Source organism: Syngnathus scovelli, chromosome 2, assembly GCF_024217435.2.
Source record: "Syngnathus scovelli strain Florida chromosome 2, RoL_Ssco_1.2, whole genome shotgun sequence".
Classification (NCBI taxonomy): domain Eukaryota; kingdom Metazoa; phylum Chordata; class Actinopteri; order Syngnathiformes; family Syngnathidae; genus Syngnathus; species Syngnathus scovelli.
The window spans coordinates 1405042-1427025 of NC_090848.1; the positions used below are offsets into that span (position 1 = coordinate 1405042).

The 21984-nt window shown below is 42.0% G+C and overlaps 1 protein-coding gene across 4 annotated transcripts; it reads right to left on the minus strand.

Annotated features, from left to right (window-relative positions):
* Window positions 1-2791: 2791 nt before the first annotated feature.
* On the minus strand, window positions 2792-8696 carry sox1b (SRY-box transcription factor 1b). Of its 4 annotated transcripts, XM_068649979.1 has the most exons (4): window positions 8333-8696; window positions 7072-7147; window positions 5675-6207; window positions 2792-5485 (listed from the first exon to the last, which is right to left on the minus strand). In XM_068649979.1, the coding sequence occupies exon 4, from the start codon at window positions 5402-5404 to the stop codon at window positions 4487-4489; it is 918 nt and encodes a 305-aa protein (XP_068506080.1). In that variant the 5' UTR covers window positions 5405-5485; window positions 5675-6207; window positions 7072-7147; window positions 8333-8696; the 3' UTR covers window positions 2792-4486. The 4 variants fall into 4 exon arrangements, with proteins under 4 accessions (XP_068506080.1, XP_049609880.1, XP_068506078.1 ...); XM_049753923.1 differs by lacking the exon at window positions 7072-7147 and having other exon boundaries at window positions 5675-5803; XM_068649977.1 differs by having other exon boundaries at window positions 2792-6207.
* Between the last annotated feature and the right edge of the window lie 13288 nt (window positions 8697-21984).

Here is a 21984-nt window from a genome sequence, read left to right on the forward strand (position 1 = left end):
ACATAATACTTACTAAGTGGCATGCATTTGCAGCACAGGGAATTTATCTACCCCGGTAAAGAACCGTAAGATATAGATATAGATATCTATCTATCTATCTATCTATATCATGTGGCAAAATGGCCGCCCCCTGAGATGAAAAAAAAATAAACACGGGTGAATTTTCTATCCTACAATACAATAAATGGTGGGTTAACTCAAATGTAAGTCACCAGCTCACATTAAAGTATAGTTTGCTTTTTTTTTAATTTTTTTAGATAAAAAGCAAACTAAATGGATTTTTTATTTAAAATTCAGTCAATTTCATGCATAAATAACTGGTGAGCTTTTTCATTTTAAAGCCAGTGCAACTTTCATGTCAGTCACCTTATTTCTCCATTTGCATCTTGCTGACAAATAGTTAAAATTTTTGTTAAAAATTTTTGTTAAATGTATTGAAAGTAATGAAAGGTGCCAACTAAAATCACAGCAACGAGACCGTCATCTGAGCAATTTAACGAAACTACATAATGAGTCAAACTGGAACAAATCTAAGCTGCACAATTTCTTACTCACCATGGAAATCATGCAAAATGTACAGATCTATAAATAGAACAAAAGGTAACCAATATTATGTTGAAGTGAGTCACACTCTACTCATCATCAAATGAACAACTAAGATAATACGGTTGCACAAGTGTGCACACCCTCTCAGAACTGGGGCATATGGCTCTCTTCAAACTTACCCAGTCACTTGATTGTTCATGTGTCATTCATTTACATCCACACTCAATGTGGTATTCATAATTCTTTTGCAATTCATCATGGTTTTGGCCCATCAGTGACTACCCAGTGCCCATGTAAGCAGATGGTGCAAGATGATTATAGGCCCCCTGGGGAGATTTTGGGGGGCGGGGGGGGTTCGCTCCCTAATTGATTGTCATGACAGGCTCTAATTGAATAGAACAACGTGTTGGAACAACACTCGCTGCACTCCATTTGATGTTTAGTGATTTGGTTAAACCCCGTCAAGGCGGCCGCAACTAGCGAGTTTGAAACCAATTGAGACTGGGAAGCCTCTCTGATGGTGCATTCTGATGGTGACTCGATGCCGTGAAGGTCTCATGTTGAAAATGTTCATGCTGTTTTGAAAGACAACAGGGACTGAGGCAACTGTGTCATGGAGGGAGTCAGGCAGCGAGCAGCTCCAAGAGTTAGAAGCAGGTTGAGGGATGAGGAGGGGGGGGAGGGTTCTTGGATTAGGAGGCTGGAAAATGGTTAAAACGTGTCAACGTGTAATTGCACGATAAGGCCCCCTCATGAAGAATTTGTCTGCCCCGTTGCTATTTTCAATGGCGGCCCCGCTAATCTCCCCGCGCCACATTCGGTCTTGTGCAATCGGCCCCCCGTAATCTCCCGTGACAGGACGCCGTCCAACGACGGAGTTGAAGCCTTTTATAGGAGGAGAAGGGGGGGAATATGCATAGGAGTGATAAACTGATTACCATTATCCATGTTTAGGACAGGAAGAACATGCAGGCATGCATGGTCCATATGTGAATCCTACGCTGAGTGGGAAGAGATGCCTGACGTCAGCAGACAAAGACACCATTTTATGACATCACTGAAAATTTAGGAGGAAGCTGGTGAACATTTTGCTCATGTTTGTCATGAGACAAGTTTAGGTGCTACTTCAATCTTGAGTCTTTTAAGGAAAGCACGATAATGGGGTATACAGTAATCCCTTGCTACATCGCGGTTCGTTTATCGCGGCTTCATTCCATCGCGGAATTTTTTCCAAATTAAAAAAAAGTAAATAAAAAATTCAAAATAAATATAAAAAAGTTGTTATAATAATACAAAAGTTCTAAAAGAGTTTTGCTACATATACAATACATATGTCACACACACGTATCATATATTTACTATATTATTTATACATTATTTTCTGTCTACATGTTTGAAACTATTATTTAATGTTCTAATGTTAATATAATGCACATATATGGTATAATATACACTTATTGATACACACATTTTTTTTTTAAAAAGTTTAGCCAGAAAGAAGAGAACTGATAGCCTGACTTACTTGCAAGAGCTGACTCCAGGAGTCCATGTGTCCCTGAAACTCATTAAACTACTATAAAATTAGATGATGATTTTTGTGCAGCAAAGAAATCACAGAGCAGGGAGGGAAACATCTGCAAAGTAGTTGAGCCTTGGGACGTACCATGTGATCACCAAACACATTGATAAAAGGCAAATGGTTTGTTCCAGATCAAGTGTCATCATTTTGATCAGAATAATCTTTTAGCCTGTTTTGAACTGAGCTGCCATTTTCAAAGCCTTCGTTTAGACACAAAGTATGACATTTTGCAATTCTTTCTCAATTATTGCATTTATTTTCTCATTTCAATTTTCAGGGAGCAACCGGATTTGCTGTGCTGAAACTGAAAGTTTTGTGCCACGTGTAGTATTAATTGCTATAGCGTTATCTCGACACAGACAGTAAAACTTCCTCACTTTCATCTGGTGACGTAGCTATTCAATTTTTTTTTTTTTTAATAAAGGTGCAACACTGCCACACTTTAAGAAAACACCCAGCCAATCATTTTAAAATGATCACGCCTCCCTAATTATTTTATGTACAGCCTTGTGCTATTTGCTGATTTCTAATGAAACAATTCTAAATAATGAATTATTAAATAAGTACCCATTTTTTCAACTGATTGAGTACAAATAATAAATCGTCAAATTTACTATGAATCTTTAAATAGCAATGAAAGTGTGCAGTGCGAATGTTTTCCTTGAATAATGAGAAAATGATTAATAAAATCACATTTATTAATAGAGATCAACCATGCAGCATTGATACGCAATAGAAATGTATTCGGTTATTAAATCTGATAGCAACCACAACAGATAACTGATAAATAAATAAACATTTATAGAAGGGTTTATTTCCATTTTTTTTTTCCCCGAAAAAAAAAAAAAAAAAAAAGGCCAGTCGCAGAATGAGCCCAAGAAGCGCTATTTCGTTTTTGCTCAAGGAAATGTAGGTCACTATATTGTTGTCAGAAAATCTTGGGAAGGTGGTGGCGGGGAGTGGAGAAAGAACAGGCGTCCTGCCAACAATCTCGATCCCCCCCTCCCCACATCATTCCCGAAGACCCCGCTTGGCGCTCACACTAAAAAGCATTCACCCTCTTTTGCATACAGATCGATCAAACACTTCTCCACTAACTTATTTCCCAAGCAACACGCATGCTCAGTGGCCAGTTAGCGATGACCTTGATGACACCGATTTCCGTGAATACAGTTTTGCAGATTGCTGAGGTTATGACGTCAGCGGTCAACTCATCTTACCATTAAGAAATGCGAACGGAACTAAAGAGCTGGCCTAAGGCCATGCTTGCAATGCTCTTATGAAAGCTCCGACATTTAGTATTGAAATATATCATTGAAATAATGAATATATTTGTATTAATGGCTTAGCTGAAGTAAATAGAAAGCAAAGCTTTATGGGAATGCGGTAAACTTGCACGTGTCTTTTATTGTGCATACAAAAGAATGAAGAAAAAAATATCAGACGGCAAATCTGTGACATTATAAGTGCCAGTAAATGTTATAGAAACCATAAGAATCATGACATGAATTATAATAATGATGACATGAAAACTGCATGTGTTCAAATGTAAAATACAAAATAATCTTACGTGTATAAGAAAATGTTATTACCCAATTAACTTTTGTCATATATATATATATATATATATATATATATATATATATATATATATATATATATATATATATATATATATATATATATCGCGGGACATTTTCTGTAAAAGTGGCATAGCTTCACTTTCATTTTCATTTGGCGCAATCCACTTCCATTTTGTGGCAAAAATAAATAACCCAGTGGTGTGAAAAATACTTTGGAAATTGATATGGGAAAATCGAGTTTCCCCTCCTTCTGACAATACGGTTGCATAACGCGATTTTAATAGGCATATTTATTCACTATAAACCACAATTACAACAACAAAATCAAATCAGCACCGACCGAGTACAAGGAATAAAACTTGAAATCAATTGATATTGCTTCCTGGAAAGTTTTTCTTTTTTTTTTTTTTTTTTCAGAACACGATTTGTACGCCTTTTCGTTTAGCTACTAAACATTCAGCGCCTGAAATTCCACAAAAGCGTCAAAAAAAAAAAAAACCTCTTATAATGCAGCAGACCTGGAGGATTATAATTTAAACCGTGCGAAAACTTGGCAACCACTGTTACCGAGAGCACAAATAAATTAGCGTGAGCGTTCTGTCGCTTGGCCAGACAAAAGAAGAAAAGATTTGGGGAGCTGGGAAAAAAAAAAAAAAAACTTTGTTCAAGGTGATTGCATTTTCATGGCTATAAACGCCTTCGTTTAAACGCGAGCGGTAGCGGCCCACTACCCCTTGGACTATTTGGTTGAGGTTTAGTACTTCTAAAACCGCTCAATTTAAATGTGCGTCAGGGGTACCGTCCCGTTCACGTGGGCGCTGCTCCCCGTGTAGTGCTGCGTGTGGAGCACGTGCAGGCGCCCCTGCACGGACGAGTCACTCGCCGCGTCCCCGGTGGGCAAGTACATGCTGATCATGTCCCGAAGATCCCCCGAGGGGCACGGCTGACGCGCCGTGGAGACCGGCGGGCTCGCGCTCGGCTCCGACTTCACCAGGGGGCCAAGAGTTCCCCCGAGCGCTCCCGACACTGGTGACACGCCGGCGCTGTGGTGCTGGTGCGTGAAGCCCGTGATGCCCCCGTAGACCGGCGGGGAGGCGCTCATGTAACTCTGCGAGTTCGAGATGGGGCTGTAAGATAAGGCGCTCATGTCGTACCTGTGCACGGCTTGCGGGTTGTGTGGGTGCTGGTGCGGATGCGAGTGCTGGTGCGTGTGGTGGTGCGGGTGAGCCCCGACGCCCGAGTGTTGCGTGTAAGCCAGCTGCGCCTCCTGCATCATGGCGTGAGCAGCCGCAGCCGCGGCGGCCACCTGTCCAGAGTAAGTGCCGTTCGGCCAACCGTTGACGTGCGCCGTGTACATGCCGGCACTGGAGCCCAGGGCCCCCCCGCCGGGGCTCTCCAGGCGCTGTCCGCCGCCAATACCCGCCGCATTGCCGAGGAGCCCACCGGCGAGCGAGTATTTGTCCTTTTTGAGCAACGTCTTGGTCTTCCTCCGCGGCCGGTACTTGTAGTCCGGGTGCTCCTTCATGTGCATGGCCCGCAGCCGCTTGGCCTCGTCGATGAAGGGCCGCTTCTCGGCCTCGGTCATCACCTTCCACTCGGCCCCCAGCCGCTTGCTGATCTCCGAGTTGTGCATCTTGGGGTTCTCCTGGGCCATCTTGCGCCGCTGGCCACGCGACCACACCATGAAAGCGTTCATGGGTCTCTTGATTCGCTCCTGGGGGACTTTGGTTCCGCCGCCGCCGCCGCCATGCCCCCCGGGGTTGGACGGGTTGGTATGCTGCACCACGGGGGAGTGCAAATCGGTCTCCATCATGATGCTGTACATTCACCTTGTCTTGGCCGAATCACTTAGACACGCAAAAACATTCACCCTTCACCTCGATCGTGTCCCCCACCCCACCGCACCCCACCCCCGAGGACACTGACAAAGTGCAGTCGCGGTCTCAGAGGGAAACTTGCTCCTTACTTCCACGTGTTGGACTTTTTGTTGTCATCCGTCAGCCTGGGAGCCCAGCATGCGTGCGCTACTTTGCTCCGAGCTGCGCTGGCAAAACTTGGTGGAGCGTGCCCGGGCCGCCGCATGCGCTGACTGCCACTAAATGAGCACAGGCGGCGAATGGAGAGGGTGGAGCGGGAACCTCATTTGCATGCGCGGGCCGGAGCGTCTGATGACGTCACAGTGGCTGGCTGCGCGTGCGTGCGTGCAACTAAACACTCATTCCACTGTTTAAAACCATGATAGGTTGGACTTTGTCATTTTGGTGAAAGCTGGAGTTTTGCATAATATTAATATATATATTAAAAATGGTCAGTTTTGGAATTTTATGACTTAAGCAACAACTAACCGCTGTAAATTGAATATTGGAAATTTCAGCATCAGGCTATGCTCGACCATTCCGAGCCACAGGTGCAAAAGTGTTGCTAGGAAACGTTTGAGTGATGGACGGCGCAGAGCACGCGCCAGTCATTCATAGCCCTCTTTTGTTTCCTTTCACTGCTCTGGGGTGAACAAGAGAGAAAGATATTTAACACACGCAAGCACCAACAGGCAAGAACACACACACACATACAGATAACCATCAAATAAATGGCATCTGTTATAAACATTGGAAATCCTACCAAAATTGCTCTAGGGGCAATCTGACAACATTTTAATCTTTCCAAAAATATAATCACCATGCAAATTATCATTATTATTATTTATTTATTTTATTTTATTTTTTTAAATTTAAAAAACGGTGATATATATAAAGATAGATAGATAGATAGATAGATAGATAGATAGATAGATAGATAGATAGATAGATAGATAGATAGATAGATAGATAGATAGATAGATAGATAGATAGATAGATAGATAGATAGATAGATAGATAGATAGATAGATAGATAGAGATATAGATAGAGATATAGATATATATAAATCAGATTAAAAGAATTTAGGCATATGCAAAATGTTGCAGGCCTTTGACAAAAATAAATCTATTTACGAGTTGGCTAATAGTGTATCAGTGTTACATTAAAAAAAATACCATACTGTTGCGGTTTACCCAAGCAATGGACATTGTGTGTCACATATTTGTCCGACTTTCCCTGGAAATATCCCAAATTCTCCAGAGCTGACTTTAGGCAGGGAACATCCTGGACTGCTTGCCAAAACCGCAAAAGGCAGGTCAACCAGAGAGAGTGCTCGAGGCAAAAACGGATTGATCAGGTGTTAATAATAATCCCCGCTAAATCAAAGGAATATCTGCTGTGCATTAGACGACGCAGCCAGTTGTTTTTTTTTGTCATTGTCAACTTCTGCAGCTCAACTGCACTGACAGAGCATACGCACGAACACACCGAGGTTCAAGCGCTGACCTGTTGGTCCTTCATACGCTTATTTTGACACAGCCCATGTTGTTCAGAAGTATAGACACGGCAACCTTCATGTATCCTGAGTGGGAAGATGAAGGGAAGGGTCAAGGTGGATTAAATATGAAAGATTAAAAAGCTCGGATTTGTGTTTTCGAAATTCAAAGAGCTGCATTTCTTTACACCGCTATCTCATTTGTCATTTGAGTGGCAGCAGCATATTGGAGCATGCCCTCGTGTCAAGTCACATCATGTACTTTGGAATTTGAATTGTATTCAATAATCTCGTGGTGCTTGTGTGCATGGAGGCAGCATGCATGTGGAGCTCTTGTTATCATTACTACTTTTGGGAGAATCCCATCAGACTGACCAGCAAACATCTCGAGCAGTTCAATATATAGATTATTAGATTTATAATACAATATGGTTCTCTCATTTTTTTTAAATTTAATATTAACAGTTTTATGATGTGTCTTTATCAACCATACCTGTAGAAAATCACATTTATAGGTCTTTCGTAGGTTTTGGCAGTAATTTGAGAGGATGTGGCAAAAACACAGTCGCTAAGATTCCCTTGTCAAATGTCACACAGTGATTGCATTACAAAGTTTGCACACATAAATAAACAAGAAATAACTTGAATGCTTGGGTTCTTCCTGACATTTACCTCTCACTTTTGATGTTACACCCCCCACCCACTTTATAGGAGGATGGGGTCCCCCCCCCCTCCCTCAATAGATCCTGCCCTTCCTCCCATGTGCTAAATGAGGCATTTTGCTGCTACCGCTGGTGCTGCTGCAAAGGAGGAAGAATGAGGACTTCCTGCAGAGGGCCTTTAAGTGCAGGATTGAGGAGTGCCCACCCCCAGTCGCCACTTGGCTGAGTTGCTCCAGAATTCTCTCACTCATCCTAAATGGGGTCTCAGCCTGCTTTCAAAGAGTGGCACCCCTCCAACTGCCCTTTTCTCCATCTCATCAGTAATCTTTCTTTTTGCTCACTCTCGCTTTGTCACACCTCTTGAACATGTCACTGGACTGCTTACAGTATTTGACGAGAAACTTGGGTGAAAATTAAATCCGAGCACAAGTCGTCTTTAGGCAAATTAGTGAAGAAGAAGTTAATCGTATGAAACACGATCAATCATTGCGTAATCAATCAGTCCTTGAAGAGGCGGTTGCTGCTCAAATAGTCGGACGAAATTTAAATTGAGATCATTATAGAACAGGTTCAGCCATGTCACACACATGTGTCAAGAGTAGCAACATACCTTCATTCTTCTCAGCAGGCAGTTGTCATCTTCTCGAGATTTGCGGGGGAAAAAAGAAAAAGGGCTAAGCGCTAACTCCACAAAATTGTTGCTTCACATGTGTAGTTTGAAGTTGTGCAAAACTGCCATATCGTGTTATTTGCATCTTTCAACGAGTGCTCCGAAGAGATCCTCCCGAGGCCGAATCCCGCCGGCGAATGTCAGCGCTCCTCCGACCCCGTACTCGCTTTTATTTAATTTGTCTGTACGTATAATGGCTATGAATGAAACACAGGCTTTGGGAGGGGCAGGCCGCTCAGCCAAAGAGAAACAATACATTTGGATTGGCTTCCCCCCTTTTTTTTGAAAATGACTTTCAAAGTGTGATTTCCCTTTGTCGATGCTGAATAATGCAGCTTAGTCTTATACATGCAAGCTGATATTGAAGGGGCTTTTTTGGCCAGTGCACTGGATAACCCTGCCGGGTCTGGGCCGGGCACGGGGTTACTGTCACAATGGGAGGCCTTTAGCTACCATTGTGGCAGCTGTGTCAACATGGAGGCCACTGGCAGTTGCCTGGTATGACAGGGTGGAGAAAAAAAAGAAAAAAAAACCTTTATGCCTTTCCTATTCAGATAGAAGCAGGCATGGAAGAAGTGCGACAGTTTGTGGCACCACCCCCTTTTGAGATGTTTGTAAATCTTGCTTGAGCGGAATAATCACGAATGAATCTTGATTTGGCATTTCTGTGCTTTTGTGGCATCGATTTGGGAAAAGCTTTAACGCCACTTTATTGCTTTAATGTTTGGCGCTTTTTATTTTGTTCAACTATTCTGCAAAAGGGAAGATCTCAGCTGCAACAGTTATTAAAGCAACATTGGAAAAGAAAGATCTGCAGCAGCATTTGACAAAAAAAATCTAGCAAAAGTATTTAGATTTGCACTTTAGATCATTCATTTTATTGTTGATTTGATTATTGATTATTTGAAATATCATGAAAAATCCAGATAAGCGCTGCACCCGACTACAAACCGCTGGATTCAAATCTTGTAGTCGGAAAAATACGGTACATGCAACAGGAATTTGTTTCTAATGGAATAGTCGAGGAGGTTGATCCAACTCATTTCAAACAGGATCAGAATTACGTACTAACTATCAATCTGTTCATCAATTCCACTCAAGATGGGAGAGTATTTTTTTAAATGTGGGATTCTGTTCCCTCTGGCAAACTCTTTCATTTTGATGAGGCAACCTTGAGAAAGCAGGCAAAGCTGAACAAATAGTGTCATTGATACACGCCTACACATGGATGTAAATACACACGCTCAGGGCATCAACACGGAAACAAAAAAAGGCCGAGCACAAGCCTAGTGTCTCCTAGCTTATCTTCTTATGATGATCTCTTGGTGTAGAAACATATTTGTAAAACTGGTAGATGCGCTGTGCGTCACTGAGCGTGCCTCCTGCACATCTCAGCACTTTGGTGACTAAAAAAAGTTTGGGGTCACTTAGATATATCCTTATTTTTCAAATAAAATCAAGAATATACTCTGTACCTTGTTAATGTGGTTCTAGCTGCAAAAGTCTCGTTTTTAATGCAATATCTACATTTCCAGCAACCATCTCTCCAGTGTTCTAATGGTCCATTGTTTGCTAATTGGGTTAGAAGGCGAATGGATGATTAGCAAAGCCTCATGTTAGTTTTCATGGAAAATAATAAATTGTCTGGGTGACCCTAAACTTTTGAACGGTAGTGTGCCATGAGGAGCAACTGAGGGTTCAGTGTCTTGCTCAAGGTCGCTTCCAATGGTTGGGGATGGAAACCCTAACCACCGGGTTAGAAGTCGACGACTCGTTCACTGAGTCACGCTGTCCTCAAAAAGCAGACAAAATTTCTGACGAGGTGAAAGGAGGCCTATTTCACGGCGTAGGTGGTCTCTTTGGATTATTTGATGGAGACAAATTGGGCACTCTGTGGATGTGCGTGGTGGAGTTGATGGTATTTCATTCAAAAATATGACACCAATCTAAATCTTTGTAGGAATCAATGAAATGAACGTAGGATTTTTGTGAACAGCACAAGAGTTTTCTGAACTGCCGGACTAGCTCGTGCTTGTTTACAAAGTGGAGCAGAGTCAGCATTTTTTGAGTGCTGCTGATGAGCACCCATGAGAGAAGCGCCAGTCAGCATGGAAAGGAACAGAAGGCAGTCTGCAAAAAAAAAAAAAATACTGGAAATGTCTGGATGCTCCGTGTTATCGTCGGTGGTCACTTGGTCCGCTGTCGTGCTTGACGTCAACGTTTTTGTTAGCGCTCATCTATTGGTTGTTGGTTATGTCACGTCACCGTACTGGAAAGACTTTATATCAAATACGTTATTGTCTTAAGGCAGAGGTGTCAAACTCAAGGCGCGGGGGCCAGATACGGCCCGCCACATCATTTTATCGAATTCATATGTCAATACGAAAATAACATTGTTTTCACTTTTTAAAAAAAAAAGAGATATTGCTAGCAATTTTTATTATCATTCATATATTTTTTTAAATATTTGAACACTTTGTATTAGTCTCGGTTTTGAAAACTAATAAGTCATCAGTTTGTTGTGTAGCCGATACAATAAATAATAACATGGATGGAAGCCTTGTTTAAATATATTATATATACATACAGAGAGAGAGAGAGAGAGAGAGAGAGAGAGAGAGAGAGAGAGAGAGAGAGAGAGAGAGAGAGAGAGAGAGAGAGAGAGAGAGAGAGAGAGCTGCTCCTCTTCTTTTGCTCCCATCTCCTCACATGGATCATTAAAGACTCTCGTTACCTCGTGTAGGTCTACACAAGTACACACTTCACCTGCACACATCCATACACAACCCCGGCTAATGACAAGCCCCCTCCCCGCCTGACCTTGTGACCCTCATCAGAGCCACAAAGAGACAGATAGCGGTGGCAGGACAATAAGATAGAGAGGTTGCTCTGGGTGATGAGATAAAAGCAGTGACACGGCCACAATGGCGTGGCGTAGTGTGGCGTGGCGTGATCACCAGTGTGGGTGGCATGGAGACAGTGCAAGGTGGTAAGAATGCCACCATGGCTCCAAATTTAACTTACATAGATCGAATTCTATACTCAAAATGCTAACACGGCCATTCACACTCTGGTGGTGGTAAACTACAAGAGTAGTTTCGAAATAAGGCTTTGTTGGGAAAACATAGAGCAGAAATGAGATCCTCTGCCGGTTCTTTATGAGGATGGAGTGTGTAAGCCTCCCACTTGAGGTCCTGAGAGACTGTAATTCCCATGTACTTGAAGGTCTCAACTATTGACACAGGGCAAGTTTGGCAAGTGATGGTTCCTGAAGGCATCTTTCCAGTCTTGTGTTTTGAGGTTCTTCAGCTTTGCGCTGGCTGCCATCATTGATACAGATTAGATATTAATTTTCATGCTGGATGTAGAGGAATGTCTCGCAGTGATATTTCTGGCTTTGTTGGAACTCAGAGGTTTACTTTTGCCGTATCTCATCATGAATGGCCTGCAAACATAGCAGATGCATCAAGGTCATTCACTGAGACCTCAAAAATTAATTATCGCATTCAGTGTTTCCACAGCTGCAATCATATGTCCTCTAGTAGATGTTCTCCAAGAACACAAGAAGTGGATGGATGAATGGAAGCAATTTGTCGGTAGGTGAGATGAGCAAGGTTTTTTTTTTTTTTTTCTTCATATGTGAGGTTAACCTTCCCCTGAGCCTTCATCTTTTGGTTTCTGGAGGCTTTTCAGGCCCTTCAGATCCTCAGCAGGGTCTTTGAAGGTGCATGGGATTTTGGCCAAGCACTTGACTCGGACATGATTTTGCTCATCGATTTTCTGGACACAATTTGTAGACGCAGCTGAGGCGTGGATGGGCGACACTTTAGCCTTTTGGTTTTTGCAACTTACTAAAATAAATTGTACGCTCCACAACAAACATTATAAAATGACTCTCACTTATCATCTCACAATTTTGATCAATGTTTGTTTTTCAACAGGAAGCTGTAATCAAAGTTAGGGTTAAAGAAAAAATTTAAATGAATTAATTTAAACATGATCATACTCCCATCAGTATTTCAAATATTTTCTCATTATTTATTATCCAGAGAAAATTCACTAAAACTAAATCATGCTCCCTTCATTATTTCAAATATTTTTTTCATGACTGAGAAAATTCACTCTTTGAGATACAAAGGAATCTGGAAGACCTTCCTCTCCCGGATTTTAATTGGCAGGTGAAGAAAAGAGCAAAGAACAATTAGAACCGAAGTAAGAAAAAGTGAATAAAAACTCGACGGTCACGAAAGCTTTTTTTATTCAAACTTACATCCTCATTTATTTTATCGGTTAACATCTCATTCATTAAATGTGTTACCTTTCAAAAACTTGAACTTCCTACAGAAAGGCAATGTTGCCAAGCTTTGAAAGATGAGCCAATCAGCTTCGAGATGTATTCATACTCATGAGTGATCAATACACCCGCCATTTATTTGCACTTAGGGTGTCAGCCGAAGTGAAGACTGAGCTTTACGGAGGTCTGAAGCCCCTTGCTGTCAATCGGCCAAATGTCACATGCGTTTGTCATCGCCAGGTTGACACACACACACACACACACACACACACATACACAAACAAAACCACAAAGGGGCCAAGAAGAGTTGATGCTTATCGGTCACAATCGGAAATTAAAGGAATGGTCCAGTGCTAATATGCAGATATGCAGATTGATGTGAGTTGTGTCTCACACGCACACACACATCTACACACACACACACACACACATTATACTAATCAAACCAACTGAGCTGTAACAATATCAATATATTGTATACCAGCGGTCCCCAATCTTTTTTGGCGCCACGGACCGGTTACAATATTTTCACGGACCGGCCTTTATATAAATATATCAATAAATTAATACATTTATTAATCAATATATAAATACGATGAAATAAAATGATACCACTGGCGTAAAGACAAATACAAAGCGCATAAATATATAAATAAATAATACATTTATAATAAATATATCAATACGATGAAATAAAATGGCGTAAAGACAAATACAAAGCGCATAAATATATAAATAAATAGTAAATTTATAATAAATATATCAATACGATGAAATAAAACGATACGACTGGCATAAAGACAAATACAAAGCGCATAAATATATAAATAAATAATACATTTATTATCAATATATGAATACGATGAAATAAAATGATACGACTGGCGTAAAAACAAATACAAAGTATTTTAAATAAAAATAAAACTATCTGCTCCGTAGCTTTGTTTTGGTCGCTGGAACCGCAGACAATCCCGCTTTTTTTTTTTTTTTTCTGTGCAGCCCGGTACCAAATGACTCACGAACCGGTACCGGTCCGCGACCCAGTGGTTGAGGACCACAGCTCTATAAAATCTAACATCACACTGCAGAAGGAATTAGACGTTTCGGGTGAAAACACTCACCGATACTCTCATCGAATGTATGTTTTGATGTGACATTTTCCAAAAGCTGTTTCTCTACCATGGCGTCTGTGTGAAGCCCAACACAAACAAGGAATAACTCTTGCTCCTTCATGCGCACCACTTCTTTTGAAAACAACACAAGGCACACAGTCGAGTCCCGGAATGAAGTCACTTTTGGGATTCTTAAAAGTATTGAGCAATAAGAAAAAAAAGTGCAGAAGTATTATGACAAATCCCTTTTAGTCCGAAAGCTTGCTTTTTTAAAATCAGATGCGCCTTTGACAAATGTGTGTTATTGCAGGTATTACATGAAATTGCCATGTTAGCTGGAGGAGGAGTACAGTGCTTTTGGGTCAATACTTCCTTTGGCTGCCTGAATGGAGGAGCGATTAGGCCTTTTGTCTGTCAATCAAGAAGCAAGTACAAATACGCACACACACTAAAACACTTAGCGGTACACACAAAAAAAAAAAACACAAGTAGGTTACATGTCAGAGCCACCTACTGTCAAACTGCTCATTTCGTACAAAATGGTTCTGTTCACTTGCATGCACAGACTTAAGCTTCTATTTTGCAATCATCTGCTTTTTTATTGGTCGTCGTTTTTTGCTTGGCTCGTTGTGCTTGCTCATGCTGTGTTATGTTGACATGGAGCGACACAAATTTGTAACACTTTGGCCATAAAGTTTTGGGGAGGGGACTGTAAATTTTATGAACACAGGTGAATTTAGTGATGTTTCAGCGGAAACTCTCTCGCGTGGAAGTCACCAAAAAAAATTTGTACTGAGACCTACTTATTGCGCAATGATTATGCAAAGGGCTACTTCTGGAATAACCATTTTGCTGAAATGACCTTTAATCATTTTATGAATGATATTCATTTGTGTGAAGACAATGATCATCTTGACGATTTCTCAATAAAAAAAAAAAAAACAGGAAAGAGATGAATATCATTATACACACAATATGATGCTATACAATGTTGGTTAGAATATTGAGTAGGTTCATTTAGTGGGGCACATACAGCATGTATTAAATTGGCTCTTGGTCTAGATTTTGAGAAATGCTGCCCTAGATGCATGAAAAAGTTTTCAAAAGCAAAATATTTCAAGCAAGATTCAAGAAGTGGATGCATTCTGCCATTTCCTATTCTTTGCCTATTTGGATGTGAAAATGTCAGAAAGGAAATACTTTTACATTGTGAATGAATAGATAATATTGAGGCCGGGATTTTCAAATGATTTCTTAATGAAATTTAGTGTTGAAAAAAAAAAGCATTCATGTGCAGTCGTGCCACACACACAGTAAGGACGAAGCTCATGTGCGGCACTTTACTTTTGTGTGCGTTAATGAAAAAAGCTGGAGCCTAATGGGATTTGGTGATAAGAAATTACCAGCACCAGGTCCTTGTCTATTGTCTCTCGCTGGGGGGAGTTCAATGGCACAGCCAGCCAGAGGGAACTCAGGGCCCCGGTTGCCGTAGAGACGGGAGAACATAGAGGTTAGGCGTCGCCATGGCGAACAGGGGCTTGTCCAACTTCTTTTCACATACTCATACAACGCATACGCAAGTGTGTCTGCATTCATCTACCCTTTTCACATCATAAGATATTCATATTTACATTTCATCCATAATCATGGCAAGGTTTCCCGTCCATCTATTTTTTTTTTCAAACCCTAAACTTAAGAACTGCGAGGCATCTCATCGTACTGCTTTCCGGTATGATATTTTTGTGACTTGGTCATTTCAAGAAAGAGTTTTTCTATTGATGTGCTAAGTTTTGATGAGGTGCAAAATTCTAATTTTGCCTGGAAAACTACAACGATGGAAGCCTTGTATAAATATATTATGGAGAGAGAGAGCGAGAGAGAGAGAGAAAGAGAGAGAAAGAGAGACAGAGAAAGAGAGACAGAGAGAGAGAGACAGAGAGACAGAGACAGAGAGAGACAGAGAGAGACAGAGAGAGAGACAGAGAGAGAGAGAGAGACAGAGACAGGGAGAGACAGAGAGCGAGAAAGAGAGAGACAGAGAGAGACAGACAGGGAGAGACAGAGAGAGAAAGAGAGAGACAGAGAGAGAAAGAGAGAGACAGAGAGAGAAAGAGAGACAGAGACAGAGAGAGACAGAGACAGAGAGAGAGAGACAGAGACAGAGAGAGACAGAGAGAGAGACAGAGAGAGAGAGAGAGAGACAGAGACAGGGAGAGACAGAGAGAGCGAGAAAGAGAGAGACAGAGAGAGACGGAGAGAGACAGAGACAGGGAGAGACAGAGAGAGAGAGACAGAGAGAGACAGAGAGAGAGAGCGAGAGAGAGAGAGAGAGAGACAGAGAGAGAGAGAGACAGAGAGAGAGAGAGACAGAGAGAGAGAGACAAAGAGAGACAGAGAGGGAGAGACAGAGAGAGACAGAGAAAGGGGGGGACTGGCAATGTGTCAGCTCCATGACGGATTGCAAAACAAGCAAATTACAATGCGACAGTAAAAGAGAGTGGCCTTGTCATTCGCTACTGCCGAGAAGAATTTGCTGAATTACAGTCGAGTGAGTAACAGGCCGCCCTGGAGCACGCCTGACACTCCAGCAGGGACACTGGAATGGCCAAGGTCACGCCACTGCACTTGAAGACAATATTGTGGCAAAGGTTCGTGTGTGTGTGTGCCACGCAGGCACAGGGAGAACATGCAAACTCCACACAGGGATGTGGAATCCAACCCGCACCCTCCGAACTGTAAGGCGGACGTGCTAACCAATGTTCCACCGATTTTTAGCGTTTAATGTGAACATGGCTAATTTCTTATAGGGAAGACAAAGACACACATGCACACGTACGCGCGCTAATGACATTTAAATGGCTCATTTGAAGATAAAAGGCGTGCTGACATCAAATGGAGCCTTGTTCTGCATAATAGCAAGCAACGAAGGAGAAAGCAAGTTTGCATTAAAAGCCTTGTTTGTCTACGCTAACACAATAAGACAAATATTGCCACATTGCAATGGAAACAGTTTATTAGCATTAAACAGGGACTGGAACAAATCAGTGGATGTTACAATGCTACTCAGCAGAGATTTCCCCCAAAAAAAACGTCATAAACATTTCCCTTTAGAATTACTCGCATATTAGTCACTCCATCTTTTCTCGTGGATGAACATCAGCAGGACGTGTCACCATGGAAAGAAGTTTCTACAGCGTCAACTTTGATCTTCCTCTTCTTTGACGTCCCATTCCCCTTTCTCCCGCACTCATGGTGTCTGCATGTAATAGGTGGATAATCTGCCCCCAATCCTCCTCACCTCCCTCCAACACCATTATCTGCCAGTGCATTAGTCCCTGTCTGCAGCAAGTTAGCAGTCCAGCACTTATAGATGATCATTAAAGCATGTGCTGTCCCAATACGCTTGGGGATTTCAACAAGACTCCAAGCCATAGAAGATATTTCTCATATGTGTGCGTGATTGCGTGCAGGAGAGAAAGTGAGAGAAGGAAAGAGAGCCTTCTTAAAAGCTCAATTCCGGCTATATGATGCTATTAAGATTTTTTGGAGCACCAATTACTCCTGCGCTAGCTTAAGTGGCGCTGAAGCTATTATCAAGATAGCCTCGCATTTTATGCTCCTTGCGCAAGTTGCTCGTCGGAAGGCCTCAAAGTGCAACTGTCATTTGACAGATTTGGCCATTCTTGCTGCCAGGCAAAATATACCGTATTAGCCCGAATATAAGATGACACTGATTATAAGACGACCCCCTGTTTTTCAAGACTCAAGTTTGAAAAAAGACTTTTTGAACACCAAATTTAATTTTGATACGGAAAATAATTACAGTACATCTGAAACAAATGATTATGACAATATATTTGAGAGAATAAGCATGTTATTTTGCCTCATTCAAATCATCATCTATCACATCTTAATATCTGAACATTTAAATATGAATGGCTTCTGGTTTTTCCATTTTCTCTTATCTCTTCTCTTATTTGCTTCTTTTTTCTTTCTTAACACTATATTTTATTTTTCTTCTTCGTGCTACCGCTATTTTTCTTCTTCATGACAGGGGTTCGCTTTGGCCTAAGCGAGTTAAGTTCAGCATTCGCTTTAAAGATATCTGGCGCCATCTAGCGTTGTGAATGGGTATAATGTCTAGACCCAGAATGTAAGACGACTTTTTCAGTCTTATTTCAATGCAAAAAAAAAAAAAAAAAAAAAAAACGTCTTATATTCAGGCCAATACGGTATATATGTTGAATTTTTAAAGACGTAGCCTGTAGTGAGGTGACGACTCCATCTTCACGATTTCGCCCAGGGGTTTCATAGATGGCCAGGATAGCAGGATAGGCCCAACACACATACGTACATCTGCGTACACGTGAATGCCACACTGAATGGGCTCCCGTGGCAGGCAGCATCACTAGGACATTGTCAGGCCAGACAAAAGACCTTATCTCCTGCTCCCCCTTTCATTCTGGGTGATTGGCCACGAGAAATGTCCACGCTCGACACTGCACAAATGTCAGCCACCTTGGTCTCTCTGTTCAAGCGGTGTGTGTGTGTATGCGTGCGTTCACAAAGGGGCGGAGCTACAGTTATCTGTCCGACAAGGCTGGAAATCGTTCTTCTTCTTCCACAGCCAACTTTTGGCCTTTCTGGACCTTGCCATGCTACAGCAGTAAAGGAAGGGAATCTTCCAACAGATGAACAAATACGATTTTTCTCGGGTGACTCGTCACACCACTGATTATTTGAGAGGTGTTTTTTTTCCGAAATCTATTCCTTCCTTACTTTGGCCATCCAATGTCGGGATCTTCTTCAGCACTAATTGAAGAATCATTGTTGCCAGTGTGTGGTTGGAGCGATTAATCAAGACCTTGTTAAGGCTCGTTAGGGGACAATTGCTCATAATTTAGCAAATTCACTGAATAGTTCATTTAATTAACCGACAATTACTGAACACACAGGAGGGAGGGGGGGAGTTTATCCGTACATGTACTTTTGAACTGCTACCATTAGTTTGTAGTGTGCCTGGAAATACAGATGATATGAGTGGAGAACTTTTAGGAGCCCCGAAAAGTCATTTGTCATGTCAGCGTCCCCTGCAGCAGGTGGGAAAAGCTATTAGCAATGTTTGTAATTTAAGAAATAAAAAAAATAACAAGATGAATTGGCTTGGGGTGCAGGATACAAAGAGGCTGCAGAATCAATTAGTTCTGTAAAGCATAAGTTCAGCTCACGCACACACCTGCCGTGCCCCCTCCCCTGCAGAGGGCCACCCGCAGACCATGCGCCATGACAAAAGATCCCCCCCCCCATTGCTCGCCTCAATTCTCCCTCCACCCTTGTGTGTTTTTTGAAAGTAGACTTCATCAGTGCCCCCCCGTGGAGATCATCTATCCACACACTAAGGCGCACTGCGGGCTCTTTTCTTTTTCTTCTAATGCTAATTAGCGCTCAGACTGCCTGGCCAATTATTACTAGCCATGCACTAATTAGGACTTGTTTAAAGTGCTTGTCAATTAGTCTTTAACATCGTTGTCTGCCTGAGCCTGTTACACAAGAAAGCGCTTTGGAGATTCTTGCAAGCTTTTCCATCTAGTAATAAGTTTCAAGATGTCTACTGCGCGTTTTATATCCAGGGCTCGATGTGAACCGATTATCGGAATCGGATTTGTTGTTGTTGTACACAGGACATCGATATTTGAGCGCAGTCAGTATGTTGCCATGCAAAAAAAAAATTATATGTTCATTTTGTTGAACACAACTATTGGTTGAACACAACTATTTCCTTTTTTTTTTTTTTTTTTTTTTTTTTACAATGAAACATTCAGAAAGCTACTGCGAGCGTATGAGAAAGTTTAACGTGATGAAATTGGAAGTGTCAAAAACAAAGTCAATAATAAATTACAGTTAAGGTGCGTCCATTTTGTCCTTCACATTTGTGCAACATAACAATAAGGCACACGTTATAAAGTTTACGGTGTAGATGCACATCTTTTAAAGCAACCTCTAAGTATGATTTTAAGAAAAATAAAGAGGGTCCTTGAATCAGTGTGTTCATGCCTACGCCATCTTTCTTTCCTTCCATGTTTCCTCCCTTTCTCCATTTCTCCGACCGGGTCCCTCCCATTGCCTTTCTTTCTGGCAGAACCTCTAAAAGGCTGACATGCAAATGGGCCTTATTAAATTCTATTAAGCCGTCTGTCAGCAGCCACGCCGAAAGAGAGAGGGAGGGAGGGAGGTAGAGTTATGATTGGCAGCGGAGAACGCAGCGCTAGAAAGTGAGGATTAAAAAAAAAATGAGACGTGGACATGTGTCCAACGAGCTGGAAGACGATGCCTTCTTTCAACTGCGAGGCGGCCGTCAAAGGTCCGTTGACGTCAACATGTATCCTGTCAAGAAACGTGTTGCACGATAACATACTGTTATTCCAGCTCCAGAAATAACATGACGCTTCAAGGGAAGAAATTGGAAAGTGGCGGTACTCAGCGCAAACTGCACCTGCCAGAAACAGATAGAGAGATAGACGGACAGACAGACAGACAGACAGGCAGACGGATGGAGAGAGAGACAGATAGGCAGACAGATGGACGGACGGACAGATGGACAGTCGGATAGATGGAGACGGGCGGGCAGTCGGTCGGGCGGAAACGGACGGATGGACGACAGACAGACAGACAGACAGACAGACAGACAGACAGACAGACAGACAGACAGACAGACAGACAGACAGACAGACAGACAGACAGTGCTTCTGTGCCCCGCCATGTTGTTTTGATATGTATGTATATATGAACTCGGGTGACATGAGACATTAGATGAATAAATTTTTTAACTCAGCTCTACAGTAAATATGTTATAAAGAAAAACATATAAATGAACAAAAAAACTTTTTTCATTTTTTTTTAAGGCGCGTGAAAGTAGACAAATGTGCTTAGCACATAGTATGTGGATCGTTGTATGATTTAATTCATTGATACACAGATTTGATCGTCATTTGTAATATTGTTTCAGGTAAATATGACCTTTTTAATCTTCTGTCATTCAGCCCTTAAAAAGAAATGGAACTAGAGAAGGTGTTAAGGGGATTGCAATTTTACAATTTGACAACTGTCGAATGAATAAAAAAAAAAATACACAATATTGTCACACCATTAAGTGTTAAAGACAAGATTGCTGGAGGGAGGCTCTGAAGCCAACAGGGCGATTTCCATGCTCATCCTCTATCACTTTGATTTCCTTTTTCACTGATGAGACTGAGAGGACGACGGATGCCTTTCTCTTGCCTGTCAATTATCCTCGTCTGCCCACCTTAATTGGCGTTCCGGAGAAACGCACGACATTCCCAACGGCTTCAGCCAGGACAATGGAGACCCATATTGCTGACCGGCCTGCGACTCAGCCCAAATTGGATTGGAAATCTTCCATCTTCTCTTTAGCATAACAAAAGGTTGTTAGACAAAGATGGCGTTTTAATGGAGAAAATCAATCTCGCAGAGGAAGTGCTGCCATTGTCTCCCATCAGCTGTGCAGGTGCGGCTCTCCCACAGCAGCCCGAATCGGAGGTGGCAGGGCAGGAGAGAGAGAGAGACAACAGCCTGATATCAGCTGTCAAGTCAAAGCTCGACTCTCCTAGCTTTGACCTGAACCCTCCTGTCGCCAACTCCAGCTAACCCAGATCGGGCTGTACTTGTTAGGAAGTTCTCAACATATCTTTATTTTCAATTGCTTTTATTGGCAGAGAATACGAGAACAGGGTTTTTTGGTTAACGCAAGCAGACTAGCATCTCAACAATTTCTCGGCACCAAAACAATCCATATCAAAGGCACATCTCAGGATTCCCAGCCTGGAACATAAAACGCCTCTCTAGAAATAAGCAACACGGGGTGGATGCCAGGAGGGAAGATTTAGCTGACAATGATTTTCTTTTGTCGCTGGGCAACACAAGCAGAACAGGTTCCACAAAACAAGATGCCGATACTGCCTTCAAGTGGCGTGCCGTTGCTACATGATTCCAAAATATGAACGAAAGCAAAGTTGTGTGTATTTCGATAAGGTAAGTGCTCTTGTTTATCTGGGCACTCGCAGCCTGGTGAACATTACCATGAGAATGGCCTAAGCCCTCGGCTAATCCTCCAAGTATGTTGTAATAAACGTCTTCATTCACACATCCCAGGGACACCGTCGGAGCCT